Here is a 14,138-nt window from a genome sequence, read left to right as displayed (position 1 = left end):
ATGAATAGCAAGTCTAAACAAGCTTTGATCTGGAGCAACAGTGCTCTAATGACTGGTCACTACATATCTGAGCTAATGCTGAACACACACACATATATGCACACACACACACACACATTTAATTTAAAAACAAAAAAACAAATTTGAGTTACATAAATTTACAGGAAAATCTTATAAAAATCTTAGAATAAATTTACATGTTAAAAAATAATACTTATCCATTAAATTAAATCTGGAGAATATGTAACCTATAAAGAATCTGTAACAGATAGTTAAATCATAACAAAAAAATTAAGTCAGTCTCAAAAAGTTCGTCAAGAAACATAGGCTAGAGAGATGACTTGGCAGTGAGGTGCACCTGCTGCCCTTCCAGATGACCAGGTTTGATTTTCAGCACCCACATGGCAACTTACAATTGTCTGTAATTCCAGTTCCTGGGGATCCGGTGCCCTCTTCTAGGCCTCCATCACCACATACAAACATGGTGCACAGACACACATGCAAGTAAAACACCTGTACATGTAACATAAATAAGTAAATAAAATATTTTTTAAAGAAATTGGATAACCTTGAACTTATGATTTTTCTGGTTGACTCCTGAGTTCTGGGACTACAAAAATGTGCCACCATGACAGACATCTGTTTGTGGTTTTTAACTCGCCTGCATCACAAGGATACGATTCCAGGCCTGCAGACCTGGCACATATTATATGATGACTAAGGCAGTGGGAATATGCTCATTGCAGAGGGGCCTGTGCCTGCCCAGAGGACTGTCTGGTGGTCCCTGCAACCTCAGTACCTCCCAGTCGGCCCTAGGAAGAGACCTGGCTTATTATACCTGGTCTTATGGTCAGAGGACTTGAGGAAGCTGAAGGAAGAAGTGAAGCATATGGAGCATCATCTTTAATCTACAAAGTCTACTAAAGAAGCATACATGTTTAGTATAGCACGACTATTGTGTCTTTGAATTTATAGCAGCTGTCATTACCTGCACAGATTGGGCATAATAACATTGGCCTGAATGAGGCTCATGAGGACCCATCCCTCCCCAGAATTGGTTGCTGGAGGAAAAAGGAAAGTTTTCTTCAGTGGTGTAGCCACTTCTCCATGCTTCTACAAATAATACTAATAAAACTAATTATAACCAACAAAAGAAAAGAAGACTGACAGACATGAATATAGAGGAGACAGGTACAAGAGAGGGCAGGGAGGGATGAATATGATTGGAATGCGCTATAATTCAAAAAGACTTATTTTTTAAGTTGTGTCTGTGAACCATGTAGATGTTGTGCTTGTAGATGCAGAAACTGGGATTCAACCTGAAGGTCAGAAAAGCAAAAGAGCCAGTTTCTCTTACCTCTACCTCAGTCTGAAATGGCGATCCTGCCTCCAGGAATCTCAGAATGAGACTATGGCTAAGAGCTGTCTCATTCCACCTTATATTCCTCTCTAGGGCTGGGATTCTATGGGAAACTAGTGTCTGGGATTAAAGGTGTGTGTTACCACTGCCTGGTCTGTAAGGTTGACTAGGGTGTCTGTTTTATTCTCTGCTTTTCAGGCAAGCTTTATTTATTAAAATACAAATAAAATATTACTACATTAGTTGATAAATAGATTGTTGACGCATTTATTTTGTTCCCTTATATTAGTTATAGCCTTCTTTTGGTGTGGGACAATTCTGTATTCTGTCAATTATGTTTTAAATCAACACGGATTTGTCAGTAGCCAGGCAGGAAGTACAGGCGGGGCGATGAGAACAGGAGAATTCTGGGAAGAAGGAAGCTCTTTCCGCAGTCCTGTCCAGACACCAAAGAAGCAGGATGGGACCTGCCCCGCCAAAAAAGGTCCTGAGCCGTGTGGCTAGCGTAGATAAAAATAATGGATTAATATACGTTATAAGAGTAAATAAGAACCATGAGCTAATGAACCAATCAGTTTACGATTGATTCATTAAATCAAATTAGATTAAATTAGATCAAAGAGTTTATGAAGACCTCTGTGTGATTTTCTTTGGGGCTAAAAGACTGTAGGAACTGGGCAGGACAGAAACCCCCACATTCTTTTTTATATTAGACAGAAAGGGAAAATGTAGTGCATGGCGATATATGTATATAATTAATATACATTAACTATTATATTAATATATAATCACATATTTATGATTAAAATGAAAAGAGAAGCAAATTCTCACTGACAGCAAGGATACCAGAAGACTTGAATGACATCACCTGTCTGTCACCTTGGGCAAAGTGACACTATGAACACCACCAAGGCAAAGCAGAAGATGGATGGAGTAGCAAGTATCCATACTTCAGGTCATAAAGCAAATTCCACAACTTTTGTAGCAATTAAATTATATATTGTATGATCTCTGATGACATTAGAAATAAAATAGACATCAATAACATAAAAATATAGAAATCCCCCCAAAAAATGTAAAACAGCACATTTTCAGTTTAATTAATAGGTGAAAAAGTCACAAGTAAGCAGCTCTTAGGAGGTAGAGGCAGGTAGAGAGCTCAGTGAGTTTGAGGCCAGCCTGGTCTACAAAGAGACTTCCAAGACAGCCATGTTTGCTACACAGATAAACCCTGTATTACCCCCACTCTCCCAGAAAAGTAAAAATGTAGCAAAGCTACAAAACTAAAGAAATAAAAAAAACAGAATATTGAAACTTGGTAGTCAGTAGCCTGGAAAAAGTATATAGCATTAAATGATGAGGTTACAGATGGAAAAAGGTTGAAAATCAAGTATCCCAATTTCCATGTTGAGAAGCAAGAAACAATTAGATCTTGCATAAGTAGGTGTAAGAAATTAATAGAGAATAAAAGCAATGAAATGATAATAAATAAACTAATTTTATTGAAAGTATCAATATCCCTGATAAACTTTATCTACATCAACTTAAAAAAACAGAGGTTTGAAATCGTTTTAGTAATTCAAAGACAACGTGTACATACTTTAAATGGATAGTAACAGAATAGGAGTCATGTCTTTATATCAATTTGTTGTTTTGGATTAAATGGAAAATTCCTTCAAAGATAATTAAAATATTAAATTGCTTTAAAAGAGAGAAAGAAGGGAGAGGGTAGAGAGGGAAAGGAGAGAGAAAAACGGACTGGACTGTAAGAAAGATCAGAAGATATGAAGCTTTGGTTTCCAGTAAAATGCAGAGGTAGCTCAACAAATGAAGAAGTCAGTAAAATGCGAAGCTGTGCACCAACATCACGAAAATCAAAGACCTCACCCCAATCAGTGATTTCACCCGAATCAGAAGAAAGCACTAGTCAAAACTCAACACAGTACTGTTACTACAGCAACAAACTAGAAAGAGAAAATACTGCAGTCTCATAAAAGGCATGGATGAAACCCATGCTATCAACATAGACAAGGAACAGCAGGAAAGCCTCCCATACCAAGACCAAGAAGAAGACAAAGATGCTATTTTAGACACTATTCAATGTAACACTGAAAGTCTTGGCCAGAGAAATGTACTAGGACAAGAAATCCCAGGAGTCCAAAGATGAGAAGAAATAAAATGATCTATTTACAGGTGAATTTATCTGATCTATATAAATCCCTAAAGATTCCACACAGAAAAATACTCCAACTAATAATTTCTACAAAGCTGATGAACACAAAATCAACACATAAGACTGGTTGCATCTATATACACAAATAATGACCAATCCAAAAAGAAATTTTATGTACCATATTATGAGTTTTATGCATATATTTATTCTTCTCAACAATCTAATGAGGTAAACTTTATTACTGTGTTATCACGTATAAAATGATATAATTGTAACTATTTCGCATCTAAAGTTAATTTCAACCTCAAAATTCCTTGATTCTAATTTTGTACTAATTTTCCTTTATGTGAGTTTCCATAATACATAGCATCTAAATCATATTTTAGCAGTTCATTATATACTAATAATCATATTTTTATAAGTTCCTCATAGGTTTTGTTGACAAAAGTCAACAAAATATGAATTCAAACTTCCTAAGGCAAAACACTGGACAGTTTTCTCTCACACACCCCTTAGTTCCTAGTATGAATGCACATGGGACGAAAGGAAACAAAACATCAACAAGTGAACGGGGTTTGTTTCTCTAATCATTTCTGTTTGAAGAAATGGGAGGTCTTCAGTAACCAGACAAAGTAAAGTGACTATCATGATTAGCAGAACCACAGTCTCTAAGGTGTCAGACTGTAAGTTCGTTTATAGGATCCTCAGAGACACTGAAGAGCGTATGGGTGCCATGTGACTGTACTGACGATATTTGACAAACTACCAAGAGAAGATTTACTTTTGCTCAAGGTTTCAGCCGGCCTGGTGGTTAAGACATCATAAGAAGGCTCCAGAAACGTGTTGGAGGCTGCTTGCATCGTGGTAAACCAGGAAGCAGAGAGAATATCAGCCAGGGATCAGCCTCAAAGGCCCACCCGTGGTGATCAGCTAGGCCTCACCTCCTCAACATTACACAACCTCTGAGAACAAAAGCCTCCAGCTGGAGAACAAGTACACAGAGCATGATTGATTGTGTTGGGGGACATTTCAGAGTCAAGCAGCAACATCTACTCAACGCCAACACTGAATTTAATTATGAATGTTAAATGATTTTCCATGCTTCAGTTCCTGCCTCCAGGGTCCTGTCTTTTGCTCCTGCCTTGGCTTCCTTTGGCGAGGGATTGTTTTGGAATGCATAAGGCAAATAAACTTCTTTCTCCTCCATGTGACTTTTGGTCACGATGTTTTATCACAGTAACAGAAATCAAACTAGGACACTCATCTTACAATAAACAGCTGACTTTCAAATATTATATATATATACGTATATAATAAAGATGAAATAAATATAAATGATTTTTTCTAATTTTCTAAAACAATCATTTTATGGCGATGGGACATAGAAAAATTAATGTATCAACATTTAATATATGTCACTGAGAAGTAAGTGTTAAAATTCAGAGAATCATGTCACAAACAAAAGGCAGTTGTGATCAGAAATTTCGCTACTGGCACACTGTAAGTGAGTGGCATACTTAGGGTTGTATAGGATGAGCATCTCTTTCCTGAGATAGTTAGTGCACACCTAGGGCTGGTGAACCCACAATGGACTGAGCCCTTCTACATCAATTCACATTTAAGAAAAAGCCCCACTGATGTGGCCACAAAGCAATCCAGGGAAGGCAGTTCCTCAAGGTTCCATGTTCCCAGATGACTCTGGGTTGCATCAAGTTGACAGCTGGAGTTGTAACAAAGGGTGTTTATTACCAACAGGTGAGAAGGAAAAACGTGTACTTATGAATAAAACGAATAAAAGCAATGATCCCAAAAATGTTTCCACTTAAGATTTTGCCTATAAAGCCAGGCATAATGGTACATACCTATAATTCCAACACTCAGAGAGGGATGCAGAAGAATCAGGAGTTAGGGACATTCTCAGCTTCGTTTGAGTTTGAGGCCAGCTTGGGCTATGTAAGACCCTTCCTCATAGAATGATAGCAACAACAACAAAATGAGTCTCTAATAATTAGTCAGAGTTCTTAACAATAAATGATATCAACTAGCAATCACCTACAGTATTAATCCATATGAATAGCAACAGAAACTTCAAGACAATTGTCAAGAGAGGTCGTTTTCTTCCTGCCAAGAATATGCCTTCAATACTATTTTAGTTCTTCAAGAGAAAAAAATTCCTATTCTTGTCCATTCACACAAGGCTGTGGGTGAGCATTACTCCTTTGGGAGGAGGGGCAGAAGACGAGACGGGGATGCTGGTGGAACAGCTAGGATGTCAGGTGAAGAGAGAATGCTGTGCCCTCTCTAACCAGCGGAGGACACAGAGTGATTGTTTTCTTACAAACAATACCTGTGTGTGCTGAAACTGTTCGGGCAATCTATCAAGCACACTCTTTTACTTTGCTACTGCAACTCTGTCAAATTCATCCTCTTTCCTGAAGAGTTTCTGTAATAAATAATACCTGCATGTGTCTGACATGCAAAGAAAGTTTCTCAGGGGTTTGGCTTTACTTTACTGGACTTATTTTGGGGTTATAAAATGAAATACTTTCTAACAATTATGATAAGTTAAATATAGAGAAAATACAATGTAATATTTGAGAATAAAATTGTGGTAAGTAAATGAACATGACATTATACTCATTTCTGTTTTTTTTCTATTGTAGAACTTACACATAGACATAAGAAAACACAAAACATGTAGCAGCATGTTTTAAATACATTGCTCTCATGCTAATGTGAAATCATTCTTCCCAGAGAACTCTGAAGGCTTTGCTCACCAAAGTTTTATACACACACACACATATATGTAATAATATATGTATGTGTGCCACATACATATATATATTTATATATATAATAAATGGAAGAAGTAAGAACCTTACTAGTTGGATTTCACAATAAATCAATCCATAGGCATACAAAGTTATTGTATCTGGGTTAAGTATATAAAACTCTTTTTAAAAATGGTTATAAACTTTTCAGTGAAGCAGCCACAACTTCAGATAAAGAAATGGTTCAATAGCATTTTATTTCAAAACAACTTCCATACTCGTTCTTTCAAAACATGTTATGAAATAATTTAAGCATTTTTTATTGATCAGGAAAAATAAAGTGATAAATATTGCTATAACATAAAAAATGAAAAAATAGTCTTAGCCAAACCCCAGATGGAATTCATATTTCATTAAAGTGTTCATAATCATTATAAGCAGGAGAGTCTACGTTCTTTGCATGAGCCTCATAGCTTTTAGATTAAATATATTTGGAATGCTATTTTAAGTTAAGTTGGCTTCTTAATTTTGAAAGAGTGGTTCATAGTAACGAAGGCAGTGTTTTTCATTGACGAGTACCCAACTGAGATGCCATTAAACCTCTCTGTTTTTGCATAACCGTATTGCTATGTCAAAAATACTCCCTCCTTGCCTTGCCTTGCCACCCAAAGGGTAACTATTTAACAAAGAGTTTTCATGCTACAAAGTCCAAATTGGGACTAGGGATACGTATTTGACATTTGGTCATATAATTCTAAGAGAATGAGAGAAAAATACAGAAGTGAAGATTTGCGTTCTGACCTAACTGCTTTATGACAAGTCAAACGAAATGTCCCGTGAAGACAAATGTGTCACAGATAAATGACAGAAAATAAAAAGTCTTCGGTATCATTTGTGTTTTAGTCCATGGCCGCTTCCCCCTCTGCAATAATTACCTATGCAGACTCTAGATGGCAATATTGCACTTAGTGCTCTCCCACAAAATCATCCCCGCCGGTCCCACATACCCTCTTTATCAACATTTTATGTGCCGTGGATCTATAGCCTCTTATTATAAGTGTAATGAAGCAGAAGTTATTGAAGCCTTTTATTGATTGCTCAGATCACAAGTTTACTGCCATCCTGAATTGGCACCTTACTCGCTGAAGCAAACTGCTGACACCTTTTTTAAAAAGTGACAACTACATCTATTTCATGACCAGAAATCCATTTTCATCTCTATCAAGACAAGAATGCAATTTTCACTTCATTTAACTGATGTTAGGCCCGCTCAAAGCATGACACTTGGAAAAAGACACAAGTTTAAGGTTCTTAAAATACTTCATGTAACCAGGACGCCGCTTGGTTTCAGGGGAAAATCAGCCATCACTGGAATCTGCGAGCAATCAAATATGCTAAAAAAAAATTCCCCATAAGAGCCTTGATGTAGCTTACACTTTCAAAATGACCCCACTCTGTTCTCACAGGCATGGTGGTGCCTTGTGACGCCTAGGGATTAGAAACCACCATCAGCGATTTCAAAGGACGCTAAGAAGGCTGCTCAGAGCCAAACATTTTGAGTTTCATCCAGAAAGGCTAACTCAAGGCAACAGTCCACTTGAATTGCTGCGTCCAGTACACACAGTATAAAGGGAGAAACAGAAATGCTTAGTCTCTTTGTAAGACAAAGACTGATGAATGATTTCAATTGACCTTAAACAAAGGGTCTAAAAAAGGCAGGTTTAAACACTTCTTTTATGAAAACAAAATATTAAGTTTTCTTCTTTTTTTGCAATAAACAAATTTCTGTCACTGCTAAATGCAACTCAAGTATATTTTGAGCAAGATCATTTTGATAACAATATTGTTATATTTAATATCTAATCAAAACATTGAAAGTATGGATAAAATCATTCATTTTTGCTTATAAATTCTTTGAATCTAAAAGATTATGAAAATCTTAATTTGGATAGTAAGAAAATATATTTCAATTTTGAACTGCAAAACCTGCACATAGGAACTCTGATTGCTCTTTGGGCTGACGAGGGAGGGGGACTTGATTGGGGGGAGGGGGAGGGAAATGGGAGGCGGTGGCGGGGAAGAGACAGAACTCTTTAATAAATAAATAAACAAAACCTGCACATACTAAAGTTATCTGGTTATTTCCTTATTGAATAATATAATAATAATAAGCAAAACCACAGCATAGTTGCAATTTAAACAGTGAAATAAAGGTTTTTAAATAGAAATTCAATGTCTGGGTTTCTCAGCCCAAATATTAAACTTCTTTTAAAATGCGTATAAATACAATGACAAAGGTTACTTTGCTTAAATTAGCTTTTCCTTTAAAAACCACATACAAAAATATTTAAATAACTCAGACCAAAATCATAGTTCTCAACGAACTTAACTAAGTAACAAATTAATATAAATAGCCCAAGCACTCATTTTCAAAATAAAACTAAAGAACTAAATGCTTTCCTTAATTTTCCGATAGAAAAAGAAACTGCTTGTATGCTTCAGCTATTCAGGTGAAGTTTAGGAAATGCCTATAGATTGCGAGAAATGCTTGAGGCTTTTTCTATTCATTTTGTTTTACATAAGCTAACATTTAACTCGAAGTTCATCACTCTTTTCCAAAGTGCTAACAATGCAGGAGCAGGATTTCGTAGGCATCTTGTGTCCTACAGCAGTGGCTGCAAGCCCGGAGCTAAGGCATCCATCAGGAGGGTGGAGCAGCCATTTCCTTGGCTCTCATCTGACACCCAGGAGTGATTGTACAAGCTCGAACAAATGAAACAGGTCATTAACAGTTTAAAATGATTAAAACCGAGAGTTTATGAACTCTTTCAAAATGGTATTTTTAATAAAAGACAAAGTGCTATATTAATTATGTGAAAGTCTCTAGGAATTTTATTAGTTGTGGGGGTAGAAAGCAAAGAAGTATCTAAATCAGAAAGAGAACGAGGCTTCCAGAGATGAAGTTTCCCCCGGATCATGTTTGCACTTCATGCTGCCGATCAGCCTCTCCAGCCCTAATTGCTGTAGCTGCCTGGCACGCTTCCATGGGCGTTTTTCATTTTTACAGGTATTTCTGAACAGACTGACATATTTTGTTTACTGACAGCAACTAAAGCTCTGTGTAGGATCATAAATAAAGACGATCGCGTTTAAAAATCGCTAATATCATTTTAAAAGGTAGCGCAGCCTTGTGTTTTGGCCTCTGTTTGGCTGTGTTAGCCATGAATGACAGCTTCGCTGCTTGAAGCACACAGAAAGCACAGCCTTGCTCATTCACTGACAAGACTGTGGCCTTTTCACACGTTCCTTCCACAGCAGTGTTTGTCCCCAAACACTGGAACTCGACACAATGGCATCCCTACTCCAACACCCCCACCAACAGCCCCAGTACATAACAAGAATGCTAATGAGCCCGAGCTGGCCCTGATGAAAGCGGTGACTACATCTCATCGGAAAGCAGTTATGTTGGTCCAAAGATTACCAATGAAGCAGACTCTGCTTAGCTCTCAGCGATTTCTAAGATGTTTCCACTCTTAAGGAAATGCGTGTGATAAATTAAGACTAAGTGACTTTAATCTGTACTAAATATGATATCTCGTTTTTAAAATCACCAGACAATATATATTTGAGACCACCATAAGGAATGTGCTTATTTCAGCTGCATGCTATAACATCCAAGCTAAAGTTTAAAGTGAAAAAATGGGTAGGTTCATAGATACAAACCCGTAGCCCTGACATTTCTTTTAAAGCGATAGTATAACAATTTGTTTAAGACAAGTTCCTTTGGTAACTTCTAAATTTTAAATCCATTGTATTTTGACAGACAACAAAACAACATGGTTTTCATATGGGATGTCAGAAGTAGAATATCATCTAGAAATGATATCAAGAGGTATTACAGTCCTACAGTTTTATAAACTCAAGATTTGTTAACAAGAAAGGATCCATCCTTCACCCACACATCACCTGTCTAAAGACTCCTCACCATGGTTAGACAGAACGCTATATAAAAACGGCTTTCTGGAGGCTCGAATGGAGTAAAGCGGCTCCAATAAAGATCATTATTGCTGAGGGGACATTTGATAGAAACTCCTGCTCCTAAAATAAAGATATTGTCAGGCTTGACACAGGGTCTGCAGTGGCACTTTAACAGTCCGACTAGAGTGAGCTTTTAAAACCAAGGAAAAGAGACACAAAATATATAGAATTAAGCAAGACTATATTTTTTTTTGCAATTCATGACATTCTTCCTTGCCTTTTCTGTATACTTCACTACAAAACTTACATACAATGTGAAGCTTAACATTGTTACAATGTAATAAGTGATAAGGCTGGAAAAGAAATAGCGAGAAAACAAAACCTAACGTTTTCAAGGATTCTTAAACTTACGATAACACTGAAATTCTTACAGAGGACTTAAGTAGACAACTTGGGGCAAACTAAAATTGTGAAACTTTGTTCATGTTTACAATTTAAAATTTAATAAAATATATTGGTCATCATTCTGAGCAATGCACTCCTTAAATCAAAGCAGCAATTCTCAAGGCCTTTTTTCCCACAATGTACCGAACTCTTAAATTTAATGTTTAATGCCAGTTTAATGTTTCAGCCTTTAGGGTGGTAGAAATGAGAGAGGCTGCTGCTGTCCAGATGTCCTGTTTCTCCAATTCTCACTTCTAACAAAACTCTGAAAGTGCTTTTCTCTAGATTTTATTTAAACCATGCTTTTCTGGCATTAGAAAAAGACTGTATGCTTTTTTTAAGCATTAAGTAACTTCGAACCGTCCAGTAAGTGGAACCAAAATACACAACAGCAAATAAACAACTATAATTCAGCAAGTCGTAATCCATTTCATGATATCATTATATGATGAATATTAATATTTAAATGTAAAATAAGTTAAAGACAATAACACAGCTATTATGCTGGGTTCTGTGTATGGTAGCTTAATAAAACACTAAGAAGTTTGAATTTTTAGTCAAATTGACTGTAGTAGTTATTAATCCTCTCTGTTTCACTGAAATTAATTAAAAAGCAAACCAAATACACTTGGCTTATAAAAGTTTCTCTGTGACACCCTTGGAAGTTCTGAACCCTTTGATGAGCTTGCTTCCACACACCCTGAGATGCTCCTTTCCACGCAGACAGCAGGAGGTGCTGTGTGAACACCGAGACTTTCATTTCATGCCCACCTCCCTCCCCTTCCTCTCTGTATGCAAAGAATGGCGAGATGCTTTCAAAATCTTCCATTTCCAACAGCCTGAGGCCTGAGATAATGAGGCAAGTTCTGAAACGGAAGCCCTGAATTCACAGTGCAAACCTCGCCCTAACACAGGGGGAAAATGTTGCCTTTCACTTAAGTCTAAAAGGAAAGTTTTGTTTTTTTAATGTTACGATTTCTTTTTTATTATCTAAATTGCAACATTCTGTTTACAATATAAACCCTTCTTTAAGTAAATCAAGTGTCCCAAAAGTAATTACAAAAGTATCTGTCTTTATTTGCCCTCCTCCCACACAAACACATACACACACATACACACACACACACACACACACACACACAACTATAGAAAGACTGCACAGATACTAAAAGGTAAAATCTAGTTTAATTTAGTTGAAATACATTAATTCAACTATACTTTGGATCCTGACACATACAAGTTAAATAAGTATGGTTAAGTATGAGTGAAGCTACTTTTGAGGTGAAATTAACTCACTATTTATTTCGCTAGAGTCTAACTTGGTTTTAGACCCATCTCTACGACAGGGAGGTAAGTTCACACCAGGAGAAAAAACAAGGCATCTAAGCTTGCAGATGAATGAGAGACATTCATTTCTTCTTCAGTGTAACTGACTCTAGAATTTTCACATAAAGGAATGCTTTTCCTTTACAGAATAAGCAGCGAGAAAAGATGACACATATGACATTCTACACCAAAAGACAGACACAATTAGCCCCATATCACATGCTTCAAAATTCCAGAAGCATTTTCACAGGCTTTGAGCTCACAAAATACATGTCACCGTTCTTTAAAGACACAGTGCCAGTTACTGCATCTATAGAACCAAATGCATCTGAAACTAATATATGTAGATTTGAAGGGGGTGACTCACCTGCTTGGAATAATTTTTTGCAGACTTTAACAGTTGATACAAGTTGATACAAGGCCCCAAGAATTCCTTGGATGTACATCTTAGCACCCGAGGGACTGGAACCTTCTCCCTTAGAGACCCAAAGTGGTCCCCGTAAAGGTGTGATGGAATTTTGCAGGCATTTTTCAAGCAGAGGAACTCTTGAAAAGAAGAAGAGGGAAAAATTCCTTTGACTCAACTGAGAGACACTGCCTGGAATGCAGCCTCAAGAGCAGCGCTAACTCTTAACGTCTATTATTTATGTCTGACCTGGGTTAAGTCTTCGAGAGGCAATTCCTGCATTACCAGTGGCCACCATGAAGGATGTATTTATATTGCGGCACCCCCCATGCAAGTCTCATAAGCTTTGTGAGCACACCTGAGTAGTTCTGAAGTGTGCCTAACTAGCTGCACGGAGTGTCATGGTGTGCACTGATTGCCTTATCTTCTCATTTATCACAGATGAGTTGGAACCAGCCTTGCCGAAAGCTGCTTGCATTGTCCTGATAAAACTGTAGGATCCATGTTGTTTCTGTATATTGATTCATGTAGAGGAATCTGTGTGCCCAAAATATCACATCTGGAAATTATTCATAAAATATAATCCCCACCTTTATAAGCTGCCCTATCCCAGGCCTGTCATTGACATTCGTTAAAGCAACCCATGACACAGGGTAAAACCTGTTTAAATATAAGAGGGGAGAACATTAAGCAAGGATTTTCTCATACCTTTATGTTTCCAAGTACCCAGAATATATAGACTAATGGTAGGTTTAGGAACACTATCCCAACAGGAGTTTCTTAAACATATAAAGATATTTACGTGCGGGCCTGTAATGTAACATCCATATGGACTTGACAGACATGTTTATACATTTTTCACATGATTAGCTCATAAAGTCTTTGTAGTGTAAAACACTCAAATGACATGGCAGCTCGCTAATATCTCTATAAATTTAATTTTTCTCTGAAAAACTAGACACAAATAACAAAATCTTGGGCCCAGAAAAAAAATAGATATCACTTTTATTTAATGTGATCTTTACTTAAATATGTGTATATGTATGTTTATATTCACATCTGTGCATACATATATATGTATACATATATGTATATATTCCAAAGATAACATGAAAAAGAGATATACATTCTGGCTATGTTATTCTTACAATTATTTTTTCTAGAAAAAACAATGAATGAAGTAGGTCACAAGTAAAGAAAGTAGGTCTGTGCCCTCGGTTATGTTATCTGCTGCATATTTTATGCAGGGAGACCGAGCACTGCAATGCAGAAACTGAATTACAATGAAGCTCAGCTGAGCTCCTGAGAGGCTGAGTTCTGCAGACAGCCTTTGCTACTGGTGTTCTGCTGAACCTTACTCTCAGGAAAGAAATCATGCCTTTTAGGGCACTGTTCTCCAACCTCCTATCAAAGCACAACTTAAAACTCTAGTGTGTTCATTGCTTGGGAGAACACTGGAGACAAAGCTCCTAAGATTTTCTGCTGCTGTCAGGAAAGTCAGAAAGTATAATGAGGTGACTCTGCAGATGCATGCATGAAAACTGTTCATTCAGTCTGAGGAACTAACGCCGAAAGTTCTATAGAGCCCATTCTTAGACAAACACAGCAAATTGCTTGTCTCAGTAAGTTTCCAGGAAAAAAGATGCCTTTCTCTCTCTCTCTCTCTCTCTCTCTCTCTCT

General features: G+C 37.0%; 1 protein-coding gene across 1 annotated transcript in view; it reads right to left on the bottom strand.

The window, feature by feature from the left end:
* Dcdc1 (doublecortin domain containing 1) overlaps nucleotides 1-12,756 on the bottom strand; it is a 305,860-nt gene extending 293,104 nt beyond the window's left edge. Inside the window, 2 exon segments of the mRNA XM_005364457.2 lie at nucleotides 12,420-12,598; nucleotides 12,708-12,756. Of these exon segments, the coding sequence (XP_005364514.2) occupies nucleotides 12,420-12,598; nucleotides 12,708-12,756 (228 nt within the window).
* Nucleotides 12,757-14,138: the final 1,382 nt, after the last annotated feature.

This window comes from Microtus ochrogaster, assembly GCF_000317375.1.
Source record: "Microtus ochrogaster isolate Prairie Vole_2 chromosome 14 unlocalized genomic scaffold, MicOch1.0 chr14_random_1, whole genome shotgun sequence".
NCBI classification, from domain to species: domain Eukaryota; kingdom Metazoa; phylum Chordata; class Mammalia; order Rodentia; family Cricetidae; genus Microtus; species Microtus ochrogaster.
Note: the sequence above shows the minus strand (reverse complement) of the source record. Positions and strands in the feature narration are given on the sequence as shown.